This window comes from Carassius carassius, chromosome 17 (assembly GCF_963082965.1).
Source record: "Carassius carassius chromosome 17, fCarCar2.1, whole genome shotgun sequence".
NCBI classification, from domain to species: domain Eukaryota; kingdom Metazoa; phylum Chordata; class Actinopteri; order Cypriniformes; family Cyprinidae; genus Carassius; species Carassius carassius.
This window is the reverse complement of record NC_081771.1, coordinates 13,253,975-13,267,399: the sequence shown is the minus strand read 5'-3', so window position 1 is coordinate 13,267,399 and position 13,425 is coordinate 13,253,975. Positions and strand designations below refer to the sequence as shown.

The 13,425-nt window shown below is 38.7% G+C and overlaps 1 protein-coding gene across 2 annotated transcripts in view; it reads right to left on the bottom strand.

Annotated features, from left to right (window-relative positions):
* Positions 1 to 13,425, bottom strand: part of mast2 (microtubule associated serine/threonine kinase 2) — a 169,879-nt gene that overhangs the window by 32,590 nt on the left and 123,864 nt on the right. For both annotated transcript variants that reach the window (XM_059570961.1, XM_059570960.1), the window contains one exon: positions 1,665 to 1,756. In XM_059570961.1, the coding sequence (XP_059426944.1) occupies positions 1,665 to 1,756 (92 nt within the window). The remainder of the gene's footprint in view (positions 1 to 1,664; positions 1,757 to 13,425) is intronic.

The window sequence follows — 13,425 nt, the reverse complement described above, 5'->3', positions numbered from 1 at the left end:
TAGTGTTAGCAAACTGAACTTAAGCAATGACTTCATAATATCTGGTTTGGTGTTTGCGGTCCCTGCCATGTTGAAATACTTCAAGCTGAAGTTTATTAGTGGACTGAGAGGTTCTACTGCAGCATTCCCCATATTTTACACCATCCATTATTCTTTCTGTTTTAATAAAATGGCTAGTGCCCAAAGCATGAAACTACCATCATCATAATTCACTGTAGATATAGTGTTTTGTGGCCAGTGTTAGATATTAGATTTTAAGTAAATCACATTCAATTTCAGTTAAAAAGCTATATATTGGTTTCGTTTGACCACAAAATATCTTTCCCACATCACAAATGGGTGAATATTAACGTTTTTGGCAAAACCCTTATGTGTTTTCACATCGTTTTTTTTTTTGACTAATGGCTTCTTTTGGCCACCCATAGATTCTTTCCTTATGAAACATTTCATAATTTACTCTACACAGGAATGCTCTTTAACCTATTTTCACAGCAGTTCTTATGGATTTACAATCTAAATAATGATCCTTTAACTATGGGGTTATTATCCACATAGGGTATTGGCTACTTTAATGATCATTTAATGTTATTTTAATGCCCATGTATAATTTACAGCAAATGTGTCCCAATTAGAGCAACTGTCATTTGTGCTTCTGTAAAATGAAAATGTTTGCTTACTCTCACTGACAATGCACTCACCACACATACACAACTACGAATCACTCATCTCATGTCTATGATGACTAAAAATGATAAATTGATTACATAAACATTAGTCTGGTATCTGTGTATGTATAACACATGGACTTGATTATGCCTCATGTTTTACTGGGAAAGGTTAATAAGATTTTCAAACTCAGAATGACGTATTTCAGACAAGATGGAAAGTATAAATCTGCCAATCCCTAAGGAGGCACACAGAAAAAACTGTATTAGAAAATGTCAACTGTCAATCCATTCATAATGCTCATGAATTAAATGAAAAAATCCCATGCATCGCATTAGAATTACTCTATGGCAAACTGAGATTTGATGGTTGCTATGGAGATATAATGTAATATTTTCTGAACAGCTGCCACACAGCTTTCCATTTTTGCGTGCAGCAAGACAAACAGCATATGTGTGTCTTTCTTGTGACGTGTGTGCAGTTTGTATGGCTCTGGTCCAGACACTAGTAAAATATCTGAGGTCTACATAGCCAGCTACCTGCTAAGACAGCATACTAACAGAAAAGACACCTTGAAAGTGGCTGAAATAATCTAAATAGACATCAACACTTAAGAGGACAACTATTTGCTTGCAATACAAAAGCTTTGTATTGTTACAATATCAGTAGTATATGTAATAGATCAATCTGTACAATGTTACCTACACCCAGATATCGCAGTTTATTTTTAGCACTTCTGCCAACAAAATAAATAGAGAAAATGCAGAAAGAGTAGAAGCAGCTTGAAGCAGCATATGTTGCTAAGCTAACAACATGACACTAGCACAAACAAACTAAAAAACTAAATAAACCACATTTCTAATCAATATTTACTCAACTCTGACCTTCATCTTAAGTGATTTCCACTAATCTCATTGCAAAGAAATTTGCAATCAAAATATCCTTTAAAGTAGCATAATGTTTCTGTCAGTACTCCTTGGAAGAGGTATATCTCTTACCTGGGTGTCCGTGCAGAGGTGAATGGGGGCGAGGCAGAGTGGGAGAGGTGCTGGATGTCACTATTAAGCTCTTCCTATTGCTGGTCCGACAGCTGTAGAAAAGAATCAAAAACAAAATTCAGAATGCATTTATGGATAATATTGACTAAATACAGTAGATGTATTGCACTATGGTGCCGAAAGCTGTTATTGAAGATGATGATCTTTAGTTTGACCCAAAATGTAAAAACAAGTCAGTCTCAAGACATTGTAATATACTGAATCTGAGAGTATGCCCATTCAGAAAGATTACAGACAGCAAAGTAGAAAGAGCTTCACCTCTCAATGGCAATGGAGTCATATGGTCACAGTCTAATTCAGGTCACACAAACCTGTCTCATTTTGATGCTGAAAGTGCACGGTAATAACTGCTCTCTTTTCTTCTGACGTAAATGCTAAAAGCCTTCAGCTCAAGCTGACAGGGAGAAAAACGGCCACCTACAGCTCAGAATTCAGCTCAAATGAACCTTGAGACCTCCAGCTAGGACAATACAGCCTCACGCTTCATTGCAGAGAGGAGCGATGACCGGCTGAGCTTTCAGAACTGCAAGACGGAGAGCAGTGTAGTGAAAAGTAAGGGATGAGTGGTCCTTTACTGAATGTGAGCAAAATATTGATGTACACGCACACACAGCTGAGTGATCAGAAATGCAAACTGTGGCTTTCACTGCTGAATCTACAGTCTACACCATGACAAAAGAAATTATATTTCGCCAGAGTTTTGAGTTTGCATATGAATTGACAAAGAGCCTGTGCTCCCTGAAATAAAGCTAAGACAAGACATCAAAAGAAAACACAATGTCTTTATTAGGTGAAATGTAAAATAACTGCACTCCAAAACAAACATGACCTCAACAAAAAAAAATACTAACAAAAATTGATTCGAATCAACACAGTAATAATCTTTCATGGAACAAACTCAAAAGGGCCAAGTAGTTACCCAATGCCAAATTCAAATGTCGGATATTCTGAACGTCCAACGTGTTTTGTGTAGATAGGGTTGCGAAACTTAAAATCATTACTAACTGTTAATATAAAAATGTATGTTCAATCAAACACAAACAATAATACTACTTATTCTACTCCCTCAGCCGGTCTTTAAAAATAAATGTACTAATATTCAAAGTAGAGGTTGACCGATATATCGGGCCGATATTTGTCTTTTTTTTTAAATATATATATATATATATATATATCTCAGCATCGGGCGATGTCCGTGTTTAGAGTCAGGCACGATTTAAAGTCAGGCACGTCGGCGGGCAGCCTTGTGTTATTGGTGTGGTGAAAAGTGCTGCTGATGCATGTGAAGGACCCGAAGTCAAAACTTTTGGAAGATTCAACAACAGTCCTGGGAGATAAAGGTAGTCAGAGAATTTCACTCTGTAAATGGGGTGGAGAAGTTGGCAGCTCTCACAAACACTGCAGCATGACTGAGGGCTACGTTACTCCGCCCCGCTCACAGACAGCACCATGCTCGGAGAGACCACTGTCCTGGAGCTGCCCAGAACAGTGAATGACATTTGTTTGGAAGCATGGTTTGATGCAGACAATAGCCAGGTTTCCATCCAACTCATTTGAATTTAGGGATGTCAATATTCTATAATTTCCATGATCGATCGTCGTTTAAATTAACAATCAATTAATAACCTGAATGCTGCAAAATGCGTCTGCAGCAGTATTATTATTATGTGCAAAAGCTACTTGGAAAAAGCTTTCTCACCTGAATTAAAGGGGTTTTAGTCTGAATAAAATGCTAGTAGCAGGACTGTAAAATGAATAGATGTGATTATGATCATTTGATAAAATGAAGAGAGTGCGCCATACGTTTGAGATCATTTTACTTTGTTGACTGTTTCCCGTCAAGGAGACCGCTGAATGCGCCTCTTTAATTGGTTTCGTGGAGCTCGTTGTTGTATTTTAAAATGCAATTGTTTTCAAATGACACTATAGTATTAAAAATAAAATGATCCCAAACGTAACTGTGGCGCTTGTGGCTGTGCTGCGCAGTCAGACTTTTTTCACATCAAACATTTTATGCAAGTATTATGACCAGTACCTTTTTGTTTGATCCTGTTCTGCAAAATGTTAGATTTAGAATGTTTGCATTCCACTAGGCCTATTTGTTTTAAAAAATCCGGCATTTACAGTGCATTAGCTCAAGACAGTGCATGAGTGCTTACATACGAGGACGAGCAAGCACGGGTTTGGCCAGATGTATTTGGAGGTTATTGCTCACGTCTTGTTCTGCACATATCCAAATGTTTCCATATTCGCAATGCATCTGAATGTTAAACTATTATATATATATATATATATATATATATATATATATATATATATAAAATATATATTTTTTTAATGTATATTTTTTATATATATATATATATTTTTTTTAATGTAAACTAGATGGAAAAGATCATCCTCTTCACATGAGCAAAAATGTCCTTGGCATAACAGCAGAGTGGACCGGTATACTACGGTCTATTTAAACTGACCAGTGTAACCTTTTATATGTTTGGTTGACTGTACTTTATTTTAATAATGAACAGACAGTGATCTAAGTTTGAAATTAGAATGCACTTTAGATGTTCTGTGTCATTTATACCAAACTCAAATGTTGCTGGTTGCTAGTGTGTTTGCAGCACTACTATTATCTATTTTTTTATCTATTTTATTTTTTATATTTTTCAGTTTAATCCATTTTTATTTCTAAAATTGTATTTATTTTATTTAAATGTATATTTAAGTTTACATTTATGTTCCAACACACTTGAAAATTTCTGCTTGATAAATGCTCTAAAACTTTTATGTAAATGATTGACATTGATTGATATATATATATATATATATATATATATATTACCTGTTTTATATATTTAATACTTGGTCAGTTCATTGATTTGTTTGGTTAACTTTGGATAAATTTTTTTATTTTAATACCGTGCAGTGCACAAAATTAAGATTCGAGAGATGGTTCAAGTCAGCGCTCAATAAAAGATATGTTTATGAAATGTTGTGCATCCACTTATTATTAGTGTGACATTTTAGCATGCAAATGTAGAGGAGAACTTCAAGATATCTGCCCTAAAAATCGGCAGCACATATTGGCCATCGGCTAACCCTGACCTCTAAACATCGGCATCGGCTATAGAAAAACCCATATCGGTCGATCTCTAATTCAAAGACAATACATTTTCAAGTATGGCATAAGTGTCCAAAGACTTTTTGGTAATTGGTGTGTGTATAAAAATTGAAATCAGCATCTCATCTAGCGCTGAAGGAAATTGGCCATGGCTGCGAGTATTTCACACATTTTACAGTATGTCACCACTGTTCTGTGCCTTTTCAGACCATGACAATGACATTAAAAGTGTTTGGTAATTTTCCGGATAATTGCATGGATGCTTCTTAGTCCAAACAGTGTCGCAGAAAGGGTAACTATCACAGCAGAGACCTGCGCCACTTTCACAGTGGCAGCCATCACTCAGTGTGTAATGGAGGTTCAGAAGAGTAGAGTCACAGCTGGAGACATGGAGAAAAAGGGAAAGCAAGGGGTGGGAGGAACAAGAAAAGTGAGAAACCAGGAGAAAATCGATGACTCACGAGCTAATGCTGGCACATTAATACTTAAAGAAAGGGCTTTCTTCTGAAGTGGCTGATAAGAAAAGATTTCTTTCAGTACTGGCTTAAAAATTAGATTTTTTTTTTTAGAAGAATGTTAGGTGTACGAGAAATCAGAAAAGCACTGTGATGTAGTCTGCCATGTACATGCTGACCGCAAAATGCTTAAAAACTGTAACGTTTTAACGAAATCTCACATCTCCTACTCACAGGAAAAGCTATACTGCATCCATTTATTCTACAAAAAAAAAAAATTCTAACTGCAGTATGCTCTCATTCAGTCTGTTGATGTCAAACATTATTTATATTAACATTAATATTAATATTAACAATGAAGACCAGTACCATTTAATGCCCTAATAAAACAGGGCTTCTATAAAGTAGTCTTATCTAGAGAGCTTACACTGACTGCGATCTGTTGTGACCTCAAGTCATACATTTTCAATGAGAACTGGTGATTCCCAGAGACATCAGTGATAGCACCCACTGGTGACAAGATGAGAGTTTAATGTATAGCTCAGACAGAGCTATGCAATATATATATATATATATATGTATATATATATACACACACACACACACACACACACACACACACACACACATATACATATACATTAGTGCTGTCAAACACAATCTGTTAAAATAATTAAATTAATTAATTTTTTGTTTGCATAATATGTATTTTTTTATATTTACTATCTATATATAAATACACATACATAAAGTATATGTTTAGAAAATATTTACATGTGTTTATATGTCTTTATATTCATAAAATGTATATTATAAATACATATATTTAATATAAAAAAATAAAAAAAAATGTGTAAACAAAAACTTTTATTTTGGATGCGATTAATCATTTGTCAGAATTAATATGTGTTTGTGTATGTGTGTGTGTGTGTATATGCATTTTCTTACAGCTATACTTTACCCTAAATACATTTTTAATAAAGATATTTACTCAAGCATTTATTATACACAAACAGCCACAACCTGTCAGTGCTGTCATGAAAGCTTAACACAGCTGAACACAACCTGACAATGGCCAAGAAGCTGTTATCCAGAAAATTTCACATTGTTTAGGTGAGTGTGTGGGTTGATATTGACATGAATTAGCAATAATGAACAAAATGAAAGTTCATTTTGGAATAAACTGAGCTTGGAAATGAATCTCCGGGAGGTATGCTGCTGAAAAGAGCTGCACACTCTCGTTAAAACATCATTCCATCATCAGAAAATAAAAAGCGGGAAAACATGGCAGCAAAAAGCCCTAGTACAATTTAAATGCTAATAACGCGCAGCTGTGCAGGGTTCACGCACGTGAAAAGAAAGTTATCCCTTGATTACTGTAATTGCAGAGAGAATTGCTTCCCAGTGACTTCTAAACACCAAGAAATGCCAATTTTATTCACAAGCAAATCTGCTTGTTTTCATTTTGGTCTGTGCTCATTTTAGTTTGAGTTGATTAAGCTTCATTTAAACTAATTCAAGTGTGACTGGATTTGTTGTGGGCTGTTTTGAATGACACATTAGGTTTGGTAGAATGCGTTTATGTTTGGATACAATTAACAACTATGAACATATTTATGAATCTGGTGTCTCTAAGCTTTAGTCAACAGGTTATGTGTGTTTAACCACAAATGTTTTGCATTTGTTGATGCACCATGTTAAATAGAATATCTGCATGTTTTAGATTTTCATTTAGTTCAAATCAGTTCACATGCACATTGCGGCTATCTGAAAGTGGGCCACTTGAACAGAGCAAAAGATAATCCACTCATGCACTCACTTATCCTGGATTAGATTGTACACAACAGCACAAATACTCTAATTTAAAGCCTACATTTGAGAATAAACACCTCTGTAGGCATACTGCATAGCCTTGAATATAAATCCTGTGGATAAAAGATGCCAATGGTGAGGCGTTTGTGAGAAACTGTCAGATCTCTTCTACTCCATCCCACTAAACTTGATTTTAGATAAGCCAGATAAGATTCTATAAAGGCGGATCTTCATTCATGACAAATGAGGCAGAGTCTCAGCAGATAACAGAAGGAAATTGTAGTTCTCCACACTGCTGGGCAGGATAATGTGAGCTGAACTGCCTTTACTTTGCTGTGTGTACTGAGCTGCAGAATAAGACTGTGTCCAGACGCAACCTGACAGGTTTCCAGTGACAACAAATAATTGTTCTATTCTTGCTAAAATTGAAGACAGCGCGTGATGCCACACAATCACAGCCAATCAGAATTTATCTGAGGTTAAAGTTATCGGAAGTGTATAGGGATTTTACACAGAATAGATAGTATTTATAGCTTGCCACTTTGTCGCAGTGCACCTAGAGATACTTCACATCTGCACTTCAAAGCATTGATGACTGTGACTGAAATTCCCAGTGATATGACAGGTGTTTAAAGCCATATGTGCCTTCTAACAAATTCTAAACACACCCATGTATGAGCAGATATTGATATTCCTCAACAGATGGTAAGTAATACACTTAGAAATACACAAACAAATATGCATAAAAAGTTATAGTTAAAATGGTATGGAAATATAATTTCTGATGTTTTAGCATATCAAATGATTATCCACCTCATGGACGGAGGAAACAGGGAGGTTTAAGGACTCGCGCTGCAAAATGCCATGAGCTGAATGGTGTAATTGCCATGAGCAGATGCTAGGAGCCAATTAATACTGAACACTGCAATTATGAGCAAACACCTGCTAGCCTAGCACTCCACCCCACTCAACACTGTGGACAGGTTGAAAGGGGGAAAATGAGAAAATAAACAAATGCATTGCCTCTTTTAAAACAAGCTTGACCCAATTTGAGGTTTGGCAAGCATAATATAACTGAAACAATGGGAATGGGGTTTCAAGAGATGCAAAGCAGCCTGAAAGGATCAATGCTGGACAGAAAGCCAATTACAGCACTTATGGTTTCTGCCTCCAGCTTCCTTCCTGCAATCAAGGTATTATCAGTATTGTGTCATTTTTGTTTCAAATTAGACTCATTTTCTTTTGGAAAGTCTGGAATATGGTCGCCCAAAGCTGCCACACGTATAGTTATTATGTTGCCTTTGGCATTCCTATGTGGGTAATTAAAATGCAAACAACCATCAACCCCTGTTTGAAATACAATGAATCAATAACTGAGACCTGCTCAGATGTACTTAAGAAAGCTCTCCACAGGCTACGTGGCTATATTGAGTGCAGGAAAAGATGAAAGAGAAAAAGAGAGAAATCAATCGCACATTCTGTATCTTCAAGGAAGAGGACAATTTAACAGTCTGAACGATATGAAATTGGTTCTGCTGAATGTTTCATGAGAGACTCAAAGACTTTTTGCACGCGCACACAGACTGAAGTGTCATGGGGAGGGACTATAATGAGAATACTGAAGGGAGGCTGAACGATAGAGGCAGACATGGAGGCCACAGATGAAGAAAAAGAATAATAGAAAGAAAAGAAGAAAGTGTAAAGGGAGATAAATGGTCTTTAGTCATTATTATACCCAGCAGTGGCAGTAACAGCATCACATGGGCTTAAAAAGCTACTGTTGAGAGTCAGCGAGTCCAGTCTGCTCAGCTTTACATTCCTTTACATTTACTGTACACTTTGTAACATGTTACACAGACCACATTAAGACATGATACCGCTGGGAAATTCTATAGTGGAGTCATGTAAGTTGATGCAAGTTGACAAGCGAGGTGTCAGACTGCAGCTAGTTCTGCAACACCCAGGGGACAGAGGAAGAGGAGACTGGTCAGTTATAACAGCTTCACACACACCAAAATTAGAACTGTTAAAAATATATATAATTGATAAAATATAAAATAAAATAAACATGGCCAGTCCTACAAAAATTTAAATATAAAAAAAAAAAAAAAAATAGTCACTTTCATAACTGAAATACAATTAATTTAACTGAAGGGCTATTCTCAATTAAAAACTGCAAACAATGTAAATAACTTAAAGCAAATTAGAAATATATATAAATAAATGACAAAAACAAACAAAATTACTAAAACTAAATTTAAAATCTATCCCTTTTTCAAACTGCTCTGTAGGATCATTAATATTACAGAACATTTTTTAAATAAATAAATACAGCAATATATTAATAAATACCATAATCACATACAACTAAAACAATACTGATTTAAAAAATTGTAATAATTTGTTTACAATTATTACAATAGTGTGACTAATTTATAATTATTTGCATACATTTGTATTTATTGAAATACTTGAAAAAATAGGAAATAAAAAAAAAGTGTTTTTGTTGCAATATCTAAATTCGTATCAAGAATCATGAAATTTCAATGATTTAGGTACCTGAATACTAAAATGAATGACTGAAATGAAACAGAATGCTGTTAAGATGACAACCCTAACTGGTTCGTGTGTGTGTGTGTGTATGTAGGCAGGCCCAGCTCAGTCTGATGGTGTCTGCTACAAGCGATGTGTTCATAGAAGGCACAAACCCCCTCAACACAAACGCATCTACATTATATTAACAACACAGAGTTATCATCTTCTCAGAAAGGGCAGCAGGTTATCATAGAGACGGGGGTCAGGGTACCTGGAAAGAGAAAATGAATGACAGCTGATATATTTTTGATAAAGACAGCTGAAACAGGCCTGATGACAGAACCTAAACTCAATTAGGAACTTGTGAATTCTAATCGATTCTTGAATTTTAATGTCTTTTAGTCTTTTAATGTTTTAAAAAGAAGTCCCTTATGTTCATTAAGGTTGCATTTACTTGATAACTAAATAAAACTGTATCACTGTGAAATATTATTGCAAATAAAAGTTATTACTCCAGTCTTCAGTGACTCATGATCCTTCAGAAGCAACTTTTTATATCCTGATTTGGTGCTCAAGAACATTTCTTATTATTATCAGTGTTAAAAACAGTAGTGCTGCTTAATATTTATTTGAAACAGAAATCATATGTAACATGTCTTTACAATCACTTCTGATCAAATAAATGTATCCTTTCTGAATAAAAGTATATACGATAAAATATGATCGTGTACACAGCGAACATACGTAATTTTGTTAAAATGATTTGTCCATTAAACAAAATTCTGATAATTTAGAAAAGTAACAGTACACCTCCCCTTTAAGACACACAATTCTCATTCCTACTTTCATTCATGATTCACAAAAGGCTATTTCTAAATTATAACTTCAACAACACACTGTGCACTGCAGCAACGTCATGGCCAATGAATGATTCAGACATTTAACATCACTCTGAGAATGACACTACAGAGATAGACGTGCAGTGGAAAGAGACAGATCACTCCACAAAAGTCTCAGCTCTGTTGCTATGCAAGCACTGTGCCCTCCCCTCATCTGTCTCTCAAAGCTAAAGGAAGACAGGAAGAACACAAGCAGGGAGGGATGGAAGGCAATTATAGATGTCTAACACAACTGCACATTTGAGCACATCCGCGTGCAAGTTGTCATCATTTGCACTCCAGGCAGAAGGGCGGTCGTTACTTTTACACACACTGACCAAGAGGAAGGAACACAGTGCAATGTGCATGTGAAGGGTCTGAAATGAGCTTGACCACTGAAATCCAACAAAAAGAAAAAAAAAAAGAGGGAGGAAATTCACAGAGCACACCAACATAAGGAAAACCTCAGGATAGCATGCAGCATGTTATCAATTACAGCTCAAATGATAAAAAAAAAAAACAATTTACCTGACTATCAAGAAAAGACGGAAAAGAAAACAAGAGATGAAAATGGATAGCTGTACCTCTTGGATCGGCGAAGCATGCTTCTCTCTGGCAGGGAGAAATTGGAGAGAACGGTCCAGAAGGAATCAGACATGATATCAGTTCACTTACATGGCTGTCATCCAGAGATCAATTGCAATAAAGCGCTGGAGAAGGAAGAACAGCTGGCTAAATGAGCGTGTTTCCTCTCTGATAGCACCAACCTGTGACACTACTACAGCTATCGTGAGATGCTGGCATGTGCTTTTTCTCTCTCCTCTACACCCTCCCTCCTCTCTTTCTCTCTCTCTCTCTAACTCAAAAACACAGCAGTGCATGTAAGATGCAGGCAGTAATACAACATTTAAAATAGACTGCAAGAGTCAGAGGCTGTTAGTAAAACAAAAAAAATTGTGGGAAATAGTAATATATTTTAATGCTAAATGATCTGTCAAACAGAAATGGCTGGATTTTTCAGAATTCAGTATAGCGTCCCTGGAGAAAGTGACAGAATGACAGGAGATTAAACTGTGCGCACACACACACACACACACACAGGATTATTCGGACAAATAGCACAAGAATAAGAGAGATTTTTCTGTGTAGTCCACAGTTCTGTTTCATCATTAGTCAATCAGGTCAAAGGACTCAACTGAAGAAGAAAAAAAAAGTGAATTGTGTGTCTGTGTGCATGTGAAAGCAGTTTTGCAGCAGGGTAGATGCAGGCAGGAATGGCAGCACTGTGTCACCTTGAGCTAACGAACACCATGGGCTCAGTCGCTTCAGACACATCAAAAAACAAACAGCTAGAGAGAAAACACCTCCACCCAATACAGCACACATCCATACACACCAAACAAACATCACAGCAGGCAACAGAGCTGACATTGTATGTTTGACTGTGATTTCTCTGTGGAAGCAAGGGTTTATTTGGCTTCAGCAAAAAAAATAATAATAATAATAATGTGGCAGGGGGGGCGTGGTTTAGCGAAGTCTGCAGCGGGAGAGAGAATCAGGAGACGAGCGGTAAGTGGGTGGTTTGGGCAGAAATTATCATCACCTGTTTCTTGTTCTAGTAATTGGCGTGGAGAGAGTTTAAAACGGCAGGAGAATCGGAAGCAAGCGAGAGAGAGACGGACTGCTGACCCAGGCCGGAAACGAAAACGGAAACCGGAAAGAGTAACCCGGAACTAGCGCTGTCAGAATAAGAGTCCCCGTTTGGGTGTTTGTAGTTTTGAGTTCTTTTTATTTTATAATAAAACTGTCAGCAGTCCCGCCGACCCCTTTGTCCTCTTCCTTCCAACCAACTAACTTTGCTACACTGGTGCCGAAACCCGGGAGGAAGTAGGACCGTCGCCGCTGCCATGCAAAGTCCGGCCGCCACGCCGCTTGCGGATATCATCGCCTCCCTCGCGGTCCTTCACCGCGAACAACACCAGGCCCTGCTGGACCTGAGGACCGACCAGGAGAGACGTTTTCAGGCCATTGTCCAGGCCCAGCAGGAGGACCGCGAGAGGTTCCGGAGCTGGATTGATCGGGAGGTTCGCGCCAAGGCCGCCGGGCCGCACCCATGCACCTGCCGCTGCACAAGATGTGGCCCCAGGACGATCCGGAGGCCTTCCTGGAGCTGTTTGAAAAGTCAGCGGAGGCCTGCGGGTGGCCCCGAGAGCAGTGGCCGGTGCGCCTCATTTCCCTGCTCTCTGGAGAGGCCCAGGTGGCTGCTCAGCAACTTCCGGTGGCGAACCTCCTGGTCTTCGATGACCTAAAGAGGGCTGTCATCCAGCGGGTCGGCCGGTCGCCCGAACAACACCGCCAGCGGTTCCGGTCCCTGGACTTGGGCGAAGCCGGTCGACCCTTCGCGATGGCCCAACAGCTCCGGGACTCCTGCCGCAAGTGGCTATTAGCCGAGGGAAGCGACATGGAGCATGTCATCGACCTGGTGGTGCTGGAGCAGTTCATCGCTCGGCTTCCCAAGAACACGGCCGAGTGGGTCCAGTGCCACCGCCCCACGTCGCTGGACTCGGCCATCCACCTGGCGGAGGACCACATGGTGGCGTGCCCAGGGGTCGGTGCACCCCCACCTACTAACTCTCTCTCTCCTTCCCTCTCTCCCCCCTCTCTCTCTCGCCCTGTCCCTCTCCCTAGGTCCCGTCCACCCGGCCCTCCTCGTGTCCCGCCCCAGGGTCGGGGCGGGTCTGACCCAGGCTACTTCGCGAGTCCAAGGGCCCCGCCCAGGGGGGCGGGGCTTGTGGCTGCCGGAGGGGACAGTGGTGCTTCCGTGTCTCCGCTCTCTCTGCGCCAATTTTCCAATCCACTCCCTGCCACTGGGGCGGCGGGTAGGTCTGGGCTGGCCTGTT